The sequence below is a fragment of the Oncorhynchus mykiss genome, chromosome 15, assembly GCF_057628025.1.
Source record: "Oncorhynchus mykiss isolate SJ-2025 chromosome 15, ASM5762802v1, whole genome shotgun sequence".
Lineage (NCBI taxonomy): Eukaryota > Metazoa > Chordata > Actinopteri > Salmoniformes > Salmonidae > Oncorhynchus > Oncorhynchus mykiss.
In genome coordinates, this window is record NC_143036.1 from 18,921,058 (window position 1) to 18,933,164 (window position 12,107).

The 12,107-nt window shown below is 42.0% G+C and overlaps 1 protein-coding gene across 29 annotated transcripts in view; it reads right to left on the reverse strand.

Annotated features, from left to right (window-relative positions):
- unm_hu7910 (un-named hu7910) overlaps nucleotides 1-12,107 on the reverse strand; it is a 43,786-nt gene that overhangs the window by 2,848 nt on the left and 28,831 nt on the right. For 12 of the 29 annotated variants that reach the window (XM_090199449.1, XM_090199445.1, XM_090199436.1 and 9 more), the window contains 15 exons: nucleotides 10,620-10,688; nucleotides 9,626-9,850; nucleotides 8,411-8,461; nucleotides 8,216-8,263; nucleotides 3,952-3,993; nucleotides 3,349-3,434; nucleotides 3,138-3,224; nucleotides 2,808-2,958; nucleotides 2,404-2,540; nucleotides 2,031-2,129; nucleotides 1,589-1,678; nucleotides 1,214-1,351; nucleotides 841-976; nucleotides 630-721; nucleotides 161-294 (listed from right to left, as the gene is read on the reverse strand). In XM_090199449.1, the coding sequence (XP_090055575.1) occupies nucleotides 161-294; nucleotides 630-721; nucleotides 841-976; nucleotides 1,214-1,351; nucleotides 1,589-1,678; nucleotides 2,031-2,129; nucleotides 2,404-2,540; nucleotides 2,808-2,958; nucleotides 3,138-3,224; nucleotides 3,349-3,434; nucleotides 3,952-3,993; nucleotides 8,216-8,263; nucleotides 8,411-8,461; nucleotides 9,626-9,850; nucleotides 10,620-10,688 (1,585 nt within the window). The remainder of the gene's footprint in view (nucleotides 1-160; nucleotides 295-629; nucleotides 722-840; nucleotides 977-1,213; nucleotides 1,352-1,588; nucleotides 1,679-2,030; nucleotides 2,130-2,403; nucleotides 2,541-2,807; nucleotides 2,959-3,137; nucleotides 3,225-3,348; nucleotides 3,435-3,951; nucleotides 3,994-8,215; nucleotides 8,264-8,410; nucleotides 8,462-9,625; nucleotides 9,851-10,619; nucleotides 10,689-12,107) is intronic. The other 17 variants (XM_090199455.1, XM_090199453.1, XM_090199451.1 and 14 more) reach the window with 2 other exon arrangements.

Genomic DNA, 12,107 nt, shown 5'->3' on the forward strand with positions numbered 1-12,107 from the left:
ACATAACAGTTCAAACATTTTTCAGCTACACTTGGTCTTGAGTGACAATCAAGTACAGAGCACTCAAATGGTCAGTCTTACACTGTACCAAGAACTAACAAGTGGGTGATGTTGTTAGATGTAACAAGGGGATGACGTTGATGGCTGTGGAAGATGTTACCTGGTGTCGTTGGTGCACCTGATCTTACAGCCTGTCTTGGGGATGACCAGGCCCAGGTGCATGCGCAGGCGACAATTTGTGGGCCCCGTGTGGGGCCAGACGTGAGTACCAGGCTGCATCACCGAGAACTTGATCTGGAACCCAGGGAGAAATGGAGAAATATAGAAATAGAGAGAGAGAGAGAGAGAGATAGAGAGAGAGGCAGTCATACACCCAGAGAAAGTGAACAGAGTTGAAATGAAATATGAATTATGTTTTTAAAAAAATGCATTCCGACAATTAATATATGAAAACCTAAAAGAAAACAAGAAACATTTCCTATTTTTACAACAGAAATTGAGAGAAATATCAGTGAGCGTAACATAGCCTTCCTTTGTATCTATCTCCAGTAGGAGCCTGCAGGACCAGGCTGTCTGTCCATCTGTCTGATAGTTGGCATGTCCGTCACGTCTGTGGTGGGGTGACCTACCTGTCCTCTCTTGCAGCCTGTTGCCTCTGTGTAGCGCTCCAACAGGCCACAGGTCTTTGGAACACTGTGGCAGGACTCCCCTGCCTTCTTGCCTGCAAGGAACAGACATCACTAAACCCATACTCAGGATTCTTTCCATTCAATTACATTTAGTGTATTTCTGACATAGGGACTTGCCAGTTGCTAGTTGTGAAGTGTTTGATTGGTTTACCTTGTTGCCAGAGTGTGAACTGGCCCCACTCCCCTTTTTCTCTGAGGTTCTCCTCTTCTGGAACAAAGAGGCCGGTGGTTTTATCCATCACTGACAGGGCCTCGTCCCTAATGGTCCTCCAGTTCCTCTCCAGGGTCTATGACATAGACCCACATTATTCATATTATTATATCTCTATGGTCAGTCCAAGCACAGCTTTACACCAGGTCAAAACTCAAATGAAGAAGAATTTACTATTTTAAGATGGGAGACAGCCCTCCATGTTTCTGCCCACGCTGTCAAAGGAAAAGAGAGGACGTGCTCCCTCTAGAACTCTGTGACTATCAGGGAGAAAAGACAAACAGATGAGACAAGTTGTCATCATCTACATTACCTTGATTAGATCCATATAGCCAGTGTCCTTGGGCGTCCACCATGGCTGGGCTTTGAGACCGTCCACATTGTAGAGAGATCGCTGCCATACGGAGGCAAAGTGACCTCTCTGGTGCCCTCTCTCATACCACTTGTAGGCCTGGAAGAGGAGAAGACCATTGTGCTTGTAGTATTCCAAAACCAAGGCATTTGAACTCATATTATAAAAGGTACATTGAAATACTCTTGTTTTATCTTATTGTCAGAGGAAAAATACTATCACGATAAGTCATACTGATATCATACTCTGTGAAGTTACTACATGTATCTAGTGAATACTGCTGGTGTGGAGTCAGTATTGGTGTAAGCTTGGTGTCTGAGTTTGATCTTAACTCACACTGTCGTCTCCCATTCTTTGCAAAGCGTCTCCGAGGTGGAAGTAAAATCTGCCGTCGTCTGTGCCAGGGTCCCCTGATTCCAAACCATCCTGCAGTGCAGAGAGGGGTTTCATTGCAGAGAGAGGGGTTTCAGTGCAGAGAGAGGAATTTCAGTGCAGAGAGGGGTTTCAGTGCAGAGAGGGGTTTCAGTGCAGAGAGAGGGGTTTCAGTGCAGAGAGAGGGGTTTCAGTGCAGAGAGAGGGGTTTCAGTGCAGAGAGACGGGTTTCAGTGCAGAGAGACGGGTTTCAGTGCAGAGAGACGGGTTTCAGTGCAGAGAGACGGGTTTCAGTGCAGAGAGAGTGGTTTCAGTGCAGGGAGGCGGGTTTCAGTGCAGAGAGAGTGGTTTCAGGATCAAAAGAGTGGTTCGAATCTTTGGGAGCATGATTGGTTACAGTACTTACCCTGAGGAATGGGATGCTCTCTGCTATCTTATTTTCTGATTTGAGGATGAAGCCGTAATGGACTTTAGCAAAGCCGTTACTTGGTGCAATGGCCAACACCTACCAGGGGACACGTCATTTAGAAATCGTCAATTGTTAATCAAACATTCAATCGTGATACTCATTGACATTTCCCTGCTGAAAATGTCATGCTAGATACATTCCATTTACATGTAATCTTGGAAATTACAATTCTGTTAGTAATGTGTTTACTGAAGCAGACCAGGTGAAGATGTGTTGCAAAGCAAAATCACTAAATTTTCAACACATTATTTCCCAGAAAAAAAAAATGCTTGGAAACCCCAAAGTGGTGATGACTTGGACCACGGCTCACCTCCTCGTAGACCCTCTTGGCGCTCTTGTTGTCTCCGATGAGCAGGTGAGCCACACCCAGATCGTTCTTCAGGGCCACGTCCTCAGGGAAGATCTGTACCAACTTCTCCAACGTGGCTAAGGCACCCCTCATACGACCTACACCAGAGAGAGAGAGAGGGAAGGAGTCACAACACACTCTATGCACACAACCACAATCCCCAGTAATCTCAATTAGAGAAAGTATTTCAAAATACTGAATGAATTATATTAAATTAAATCGAAAAGGCAACCACTACAACAACCAATTTACCAAATTACAATTGGAGTCGCGCAATGGTCTTCAAACTAAGTACACAAGAAAAATGTACGGTGTAATTTGTGTGTGTGTGTAGGCACTCCAGCACGCTTGGCCCTGTAGGTTACCTAAGAACTGCTGACGCTCGGCCCGTTTCTTCAGTGTGGCCTTGATGAGGTCAGGCATGGCGTTGGGCAGCTCTGACGCCTCCTTGTACGTGCTGAGGGCCTTCTGCAGCATGTCGTTGCTGCGCATCTTCTCTGCCAGGTCATCTTCGGCCTGGACATACATAATGGGCCCCAGAACATTTCACCCATTTTTTAGGATCATAGTAAACATTATTTAAGATTTGATAAACACACTTAGTGTTTAACTTGATAAAGGGTTAATATTTGTTTAATCAGTTCAAAATAAACCAGGAGAATGGCATGCTACAGTATTTAGACTGTGGTTCTCACCAGGGCTTTCCCATAGCGACACCTTGGACTCTGGGGGTACTGCTGAACTAGAGTGTCAAAAGCCCGGACAGCCTCCTCCACTTTCCCCTGGGTGGCGAAACAAGACATGGGAAACAACAGATCAGCATTGATTCATCCATTTACTTTCAAGATAAGAGCATGTTAATTAAAAACATCACACAGTGTTATAAATAGGACATCATAAGACCACCTTTTTACGTAACTTCTCAGCCGCGTCAATTTCCGCCTTGATCGTTTTCTCAAATGCATTCAGGAGTTTAGGCTTCTTCTTCTTGGCTGAAATGAAGAACAGAATGTCATAAAAGTGAGCTATTAGTTGTATCACTCAACATGTGTGTGTGTGTGGGTGGGTGCAACCTCAGAAAATTACAATGTTGTCTCTCAATAAAATTGCAGACCAAACTGTAATCCCTCTTATTTTCAACTCTAAACGGACTTCCAGATGCGTCACTCATTGTGACTCAGTGGGTAGACATTTAAATGACTGTATTCAGAATGAAAAGCTAGACACAGTTTCAGTGGCAGGGCTAGGTGGGGCAACACGAATGCCAACTGAGGAGAATAAGTACAATAATACTGTGCTGGGGTGGCAAACCATCCTGTGTGTGAAGGCTTTTGCTCCATTTCTACACGTAAACACCTGATTCAGCCGATTAGTAGAATAAGTAGGTGTGTCAGAGTAGGGCTGGAACAAAACCCTGCGGCAGGCTAGCTCTCTAGCAGGGTTGGTCACCCCTTGCTCATCTAGAAAGCTCATGTTCACCATAGGAATCCATAACAAAAGAACACGTACCTTTGTATTGGAGCATATCCTCTGGTTGGTCCTCTGTATTTCCTGAAATATATAATAAAGGATCATTCCATGTCATTTCAGCAAGCCATGACACCCACCATCTCTGATTGTTCTGAAATCATTTCTGTAGTTAGAAACAGATAAGATTAGCATTAATGCCACATTATTTTGTTGAAATATAATTTCATCTCTGAGAAATTAAGCTAATTGATTGCACCCAAATTATACGATTCATGTAATATTCAATAAATCTAGTACATAACATCCAATTTGGACCACCACATTTTTTAAACAATGAGTAAGACATAAGGATTCCAAAGAAATGGTGAAAAGCCACCAAACGCCCCATGCCAATCTTACCCCAACAACACGTATACAGTATCAGTTCTCTACGTCTGACCAGAAGTATGGAGCTGTGGCTCAGGGTATTGTTTCTTCATCCTATGTGTCCTATGTGTTGTATTCTGATGAATTTGGTGATGTTTTTTTCCCCCTGTGGAGAAATGAGTCATTGAAGTATAGGTTTATGTCCCATCCCACATCCAGACATTACCAGGTTCTGACCACTAGATGGTGCTGTTCCTGCGATTAGGTAAGTATTTCTTAAAGTATGGGTCACAAACCACTTATGTTAATGGCTGGTTGCGACATGTCAAAGTAAAAGCAAGGTATTATATATACAGTACCAGTCAAAAGTTTGACACACCTACTCATTCAAGGGTTTTTTATTTTTTACATTGTAGAATAATAGTGAAGACATCAGAACAATGAAATAACACATATGGAATCATGTAGTAACCAAAACAAAAGTGTTAAACAAACCAAAATATATTTTATATTTGAGATTCTTCAAAGTAACCAACCTTTGCCTTTATGACAGCTTTGCACACTCTTGACATTCTCTCCACCAGTTTCAACTGGAATGCTTTTCCAACAGACTTGAAGGAGTTCAGACATATGCAGAGCACTTGTTGGCTGCTTTTCCTTCCCTCTGAGGTCCAACTCATCCCAAACCATCTCAACTGGGTTGAGGTTGGGTGATTGCGGAGGCCAGGTCATCTGATGCAGCACTCCATCACTCTCCTGCTTGGTCTAATAGCCCTTACACAGCCTGGAGGTGTGTTGGGTCATTGTCCTGTTGAAAAACAAATGATAGTCCCACCAAGCACAAGCCAGATGGGATGGTGTGTCGCTGCAGAATGTTGTGGTAGACATGCTGGTTAAGTGTGCCTTGAATTTAAAAAAAACATCACTGACAGTATCACCAGCAAAGCACCCCAACACATCCTCCTCCATGCATCACGGCGGTGGGAACCACACATGTGGAGATCATCCGTTTAACTACTCTGAGTCTCACAAAAACACGCCGGTTGGAACCAAAACCTCAAATTTGGACTTATCAGACCAAATGACAGATTTGCACCAGTCTAATGTCCATTGCTTGTGTTTCTTGGCCCAAGCAAGTCTCTTCTTCTTATTGGTGTCCTTACGTAGTGGTTTCTTTGCAGCAATTCAACCATGAAGGCCTGATACACAGTCTCCTCTGAACAGTTGATGTTGAGATGTGTCTGTTATTTGAACTTTTTGAAGCATTTACTTGGGTTGCAATTTCTGAGGCTGGTAGCTCTAATGAACTTATCCTCTGCAGCAGAGGTAACTCTGGGTCTTCCTTTCCTGTGGTGGTCCTCATGAGATCCCGTTTCCTCATAGCGCTTGATGGTTTTTGCAACTGTACTCGAAGAAACTTTAAAGTTCTTGAAATGTTCTGGATTGACTGACCTTCATGTCTTAAAGTAATGATGGACTGTCGTTTCTCTTTGCTTATTTGAGCTGTTTTTGCCATAATAAGGACTTGGTCTTTTACCAAATAGGGCTATCTTCTGTATACCACCCCTACCTTGTCACAACAACTGACTGGCTCAAACGCATTAAGAAGGAAAGGAATTCCACAAATGAACTTTTAACAAGGCACACCTGTTAATTGAAATGCATTCCAGGTGAGGTGACTACCTCATGACGCTGGATGAGATAATGCCAAGAGTGTGCAAAGTTATCAAGGCAAAGCGTGGCTACTTTGAAGAATCTAAAATATGAAATATATTTTGATTTGTTTAACACTTTTTTTGGTTACTACATAGTTCCATATGTGTTATTTCATAGTTTTGATGTCTTCACTATTATTCTACAATGTAGAAAATAATACAAATAAAATAAAAACCCTGGAATGAATAGTTGTGTCCAAACTTTTGGCTGGTACTGTATATATATATTGTTTTTATGAACTGACTCAGGGTCTCAACTTAGTGGTTAGAGTTAGAATAGTAGAATACACAGGGTGCAATTTCGAAATTTGGTTGTGCATCAGTACTTTTCCTCTTGTTATGTCAGTCACTGACAGTCACTCAATCAGCCATGTCAGCTAACAATGTTTAGATTGGTCAGTTAGTCTAGCCAGTCATCTAAACTTGTAGTAATCGTGGCTGAATACGACCGAGAACGCAGGCACTCTCACTCAGATATCATTAACATGGTATACATCATGGTAAAATGTGCCTTACCTAATAGAAGGAACAGCACCATCTAGTGGTCAAAACCGGGACATAAACCTAATGACAAATTTCTCTGAACAGAAAAAAAACCCATCACCAAATTCACTCAGAATGCATTATATAGAATAAAGAAACAATACTCTGAGCCGCAGCTCCATACTACTTGTCAGACATAGAGAACTGATACTCATTGTTGGGGTGGGATTGGTGTGGGGTGTCGGAGGTCCGTGGGTGGATTTTGACCATTTCTCTGGAATCCTTGTCTTATTTATTTTTAGAATTTGGGTACCAAATCAGATATCGGGTACTATTTTTATTGCATATTATATGAGTCCTATAATTTAAAATCTCCAATTTGGGTGCAATCAATTAGCTTAAATTTCTTAGAGATCCAATTCTATTTCCACAAAACAATGTTGCAGGAATGCTCATCTCATCTGTTTTTAACTACTGAAACGATTTCAGAACAATCGGAAATGGTGGGTGTCGAAATCCTCTTTCCTGTGCTTTTTGAGGTGGAATGACCCGAAGGGAAGAAAATGGCAGCTAGAAGAACGCTATGAATGCTATCAACACACAGTAGCAGCGCAAATAAATATTAAATAAAGCTTTTTCAGATTCATCAAACTAAAGCATGGTGGAAAAAACATTACACGATAAAGCAAGACACATTTGACCCCCAAAAACACGTCTGGCTTAAAAAGCATAATGACTTTCTTAGAAAACACAAAAGGTTTATAGAAAAGATTGGATAGAGAATAAACTAGTGCTCACCAATTTAGTGACAAAAATCATGACGTCAACAGCAGTAACACTCTGAAATACTAGAAACTTGAAATTGTAGAGGTCTGCTTTACACGTGACTGTATGGATTACTCATATTTTACAAATCTCAGATTAAAATGAAACAGACGTCTCACGCAACCAGGAATAAGCTTACATTTTAGAACAGTGACATGAGAAGAGTGGTTATGTCACAATTTACCAGGCAAATGGATAAATACCATATGCCAGGGATCTGTGGGGCTTTTCAAACTGCACCCCACTTTCCAACTTCAGAACAATGTTTTCCCTACTGCTGTATAGGCAGAAGAGGGTGCTGATGGGTCGTATATCAGTCAAGGCTTATTAGGAGAAACTGTGACTTTGATACCTAGTCTTGTGGTGTTACACACCACGTCTATTGAACATCGAACTCCACGGTTAAGAGCCAACTCATTTGTGTCAATCAGTGACACAAATGCACTCTCAGCAGCCAATACCACAGTTTCCTAGTGCTTGAGTCTCAAATCAAAGCAAAAACCACCCAAAAAGGAAGCCGGAACATTTGTAAAACCAAATGGAAAAACGCACAAACTCACACAACCCTAGACATGCAGGTGAAGCCCTCCTTAGAAATGACAGTCACATAAGTGGCCTTTGAGGTGGCCTTGAATGACTGGAAGCACTGGGAAACGCCCACAGGTGCTATAATTACATACACAGCTACATGTGACAGCTACATTGAGCCGCCACCATGTCAAGCCTGCCTGTCAACAGCAGCTGTATACGGCTGATCTGAGGTATATAAGGCTACTCTACAAAATAGCCTGGTCTGCATCAGAGTACCACTAGAGTACCTAAAGTCCCATGTTTTTTGACTGCCAACCCTAATGGATTTAACTGTTGGCATACGATGTGATTATGTCTGTTCTAACCTGTGTTGGTAAACCCACCTTCTGAATCTTCCTGTGTTGTTTTCTCCTCTACTGCCACTGGCTCCTCTGCAAGAAACCAAAATGCACAGGCAAGTAGGTACAGCACAGTCAGTACTGCCTCGTTTCAATGAGACACAGGCGCTCTAGCTGAGAGTGTTCCTTTAAAAAAACAATGGTTTAAGACAATGGTACAAGACTTGTTATACTCCTAACCTTTCAGTTCTGGGACAGGTTCAGCTTTCAGTTGTGGGACAGTTTCCAGTTCTGGAACAGATTCTACGTTAGCCTCTGGTTCTGGGACTGATTCAGCCTCTGCATTGTATTGCAATTGTAATCATACTAAATATTTGATTTCAGTGCCATATAAGCATGTTTATATGGTACATGGTTAAGGAGGACTGATCAAAGATAACACATTGGTTTGTGTTTGTATGTGTGTGTGTGTGTGTGTGTGTGTAGCACACTTGCTTCCCGTGTCTCCTGGGAGCCTGGCCGGTCAGTAAATTGCTTTGACTCTTCTGCAAGACACTTCATAAATAACCTAACTAACTATTCACAGACCATTCAAAACATCTAACAAACACACTGCAATAAGCTATGCTTACTGGTAAATGCAAGGTCACAGTTAAGACCAGTTAATCAAGGAGAAGGCAAGGAAGGACAGAGTAGAAAACTCTGTGTTTGGCCAATGAATAATCAAAACATACCGAATATCTTACCTTTCATGTTAATGGCATCGATTTCATCCTCTAAACAAATGTCATGCAAAACTGACTCATGTAAGTATGAATGTGCGAATGAGTTACAAACACACATTGTAATGTAAAATACATACATACATACATACATACATACATAAACCGTGGTGTTACCCTTTGTTATTATAAAACCCTTTGTTACTGAAATACAGATTGCCCCTTTAAGGTTGTCGCATGAGTTGGTGCAGTTGCCATTCAGCTTGAGAAACGCTCCTGCTGCCTTTTCGGGTGGTCCCTGCTTTTCTTTTTGACCAACCCAATTGCAATTTCTTTGTTCATGTGGTTTTCATGGCCCCCAAATCAACATCCAGGGCCTATTTAACCAACGTTTCTAATTGGAAAATGAGACGGGGCACTGGGCCAAGCAGGTTTATGCAATAGCAGCTTTGGATTGCATTCCCCTCAGGATAAGCAGTCACACGAAACTTAATGGATAAATCTGTAATGAAGCACAGCAACAGAATGTATTTTTATGAAGGGACACAGTACGCATCTCCCCTCAAACTGTTTCCCCAACAGATGGGCACATTGGTGGGATAGTGCATAGATATACCTGGAGGAAATGGAACAGCAGTTGGTATGAGCCGTGGCAATATTTACCAGGTGATACTGGTACTCTTTGTATTCTTAATGGGAGAAGGATGAACAATGTTTCAAGAGGGGTACTCACTTTCCTCTACCTGGACAGCAGCCTCAGCCTCAAACGATCCTGCCTCAACCGCCAGTTTCCCCTCAAAAGATTCCTCAGTTGCATCTTCTGCTTTGGCGGTAGTTCCCACTGCGTCCGGACTCTCACCTTCAGGGGCCTGCTGCTCCTGTGATGGGTTCGGTGGAAGCTGACCTTCTTCCTCAGTCCCCTCCGTTGTCTGGATGACTTCCTCCACAATGGGCTCGGCTAAAAGTTGAATTTTACAATTAAAGGACATTAGTTTAGGCCAAGGACTATATCCTTATGAAGCCATGTTTGTCAAAACGCATCGGTCTTAAGGGGGAGTTTTACTGATCTTCAAGATACAAATCACAAGTTACTTTGCTATTGGACTGTATGTCCAGGCAGTGTAGCACAACCCCATAGTAGTTGGTCATTGTAGCTCTATGGGATTCTGCCGGCCGGAAGTCATGCATATGTTTTTCATTCAAATATCTTCCTACAGTGATGGTCTCTGACCAAACACCACCACCAGACTAGAGAATGTGTGTACAGGTTGTGGGTCATTTCATTGGTCCTACTGCAAACCCCGCCCACCCAGTACGTTGGATGAGCTAATCCGAGCGCACCTATTCTACCCTTGGTGGCTTTTTAAGATGTTTTTATGATCAACTAAGAATATGTGGTCAATGGATGGTTAGCTATAGGACAGGACAAATGCCTTTTCTGAAAACAAATAAGTCCATATGCCAAGAGGGTGTCATTTGAGTGACCTTTACAGCTACCCTAATTCACCCCCCCCCAACAATACTGGTGAGGATATGTCCACAGGCATTTTGACATCACATCCTTATTGTCGCTCACATTATGCATCTGTGTTTTTGGAGTAGGAAGAGCATGTCTGGGTATGTGCTATACGGAAGATAATACCTGGCTGTATGCAAATGTGAAGGGACATTTAAGTTTGTGGGATTCAGTGCAGGTACCAATCTGTCTCAATAAGGTGTGTTCTTACTTTGTTCTTCCACAGCAGATTCTTCCTTGGCTTCCTTCTGCACCAGAGAAACCGGCCTCTCTTTCACTCCTGTTCGTTTGGAAATGTTCATGTGGGCATGTGAAACATTATGTCAAAAAAATAGCCCATTTCTCACCACTACACAGCTCTAGAATTTCCAATCCAAAAAATAACTGCATTTCACAAGACTATCAATTTCAACTGTCAGGAATATGACTTGAGAACAAGAATATGATTTGAGAACATACATAAGGTGCATTTTCCAAGAAGTGATAATGACCAAAGAGGAAAGAGAAAGGCTAAAAAATGAAGTAAATAAATGACTGAGGACAATGAAAAGGAAATGAAAGAAGTCACATGAATACAACTGACTGAGGTTTACAGTTTGTTGTAACAGTGCCTGATCCAACAGGTATGGAAATACTTCCATGGACCATCAGTCCCATAGCAGAATCTATGGCATCTTCAACTCCATGACATTCGGAACTATTAACGCCCCCTCATGGTGTTTGGATTATTGGATGGATATTTTAAGGGGACCCTTCACAGTCCTGGCCTGCCCTAAGCAATGTCAACGTTGACAGTTAATTAATCACACATCACGGCTGTTGGCAATCTGAGTTAATAGGTCACTACTACTACTCAAGAGAAGAACATATAGTACATACAGTACCAGTCAAAAGTTTGGACACACCTACTCATTGAGGAATAATAGTGAAAGAATCAAAACTATGAAATAACACACATAGAATCATCTAGTAACCAAAAAAAGTGTTAAGAAAAATCGAAATATATTTTATATTTGAGAATCTTCAAAGTAGCCACCCTTTGCCTTGATGACAGCTTCGCACACTCTTGGCATTCTCTCAACCAGCTTCATGAGGTAGTCACCTGGAATGCATTTCAATTAACAGGTGTTAATTGTTAAAAGTTAATTTGTGGAATTTCTTTCCTTCTTAATGATTTTGAGCCAATTGGTCATATTGTGACAAGATAGGGGTGATATACAGAAGATAGACAGCCCTATTTGGTAAAAGACCAAGTCTATATTATGGCAAGAACAGCTCAAACAGGCAAAGAGAAACGACAGTCCATCATTATTTTAAGACATGAAGGTCAGTCAACACAGAAAATTTCAAGAACTTTGAATGTTTCTTCAAGTGCAGTCGCAAAAACCATCAAGCGCTATGAGGATGGGCTCACAGAGGACCGCCACAGGAAAGGAAGACTCCGAGTTACCTCTGCTGCAGAGGATAAGTTCATTAGAGTTACCAGCCTCAGAAATAGCAGCCCAAATAAATGTTTCATAGACTTCAAGTAACAGACACATCTCAACATCAACTGTTCAGAGAAGACCGCGTGAATCAGGCCTTTATGGTGGAATTACTGCAAAGAAACCACTACTAAAGGACACCAATAAGAAGAAGAGACTTGCTTGGGCCAAGAAACACAAACAATGGACATTAGACTGGAGGAAATCTGTGCTTT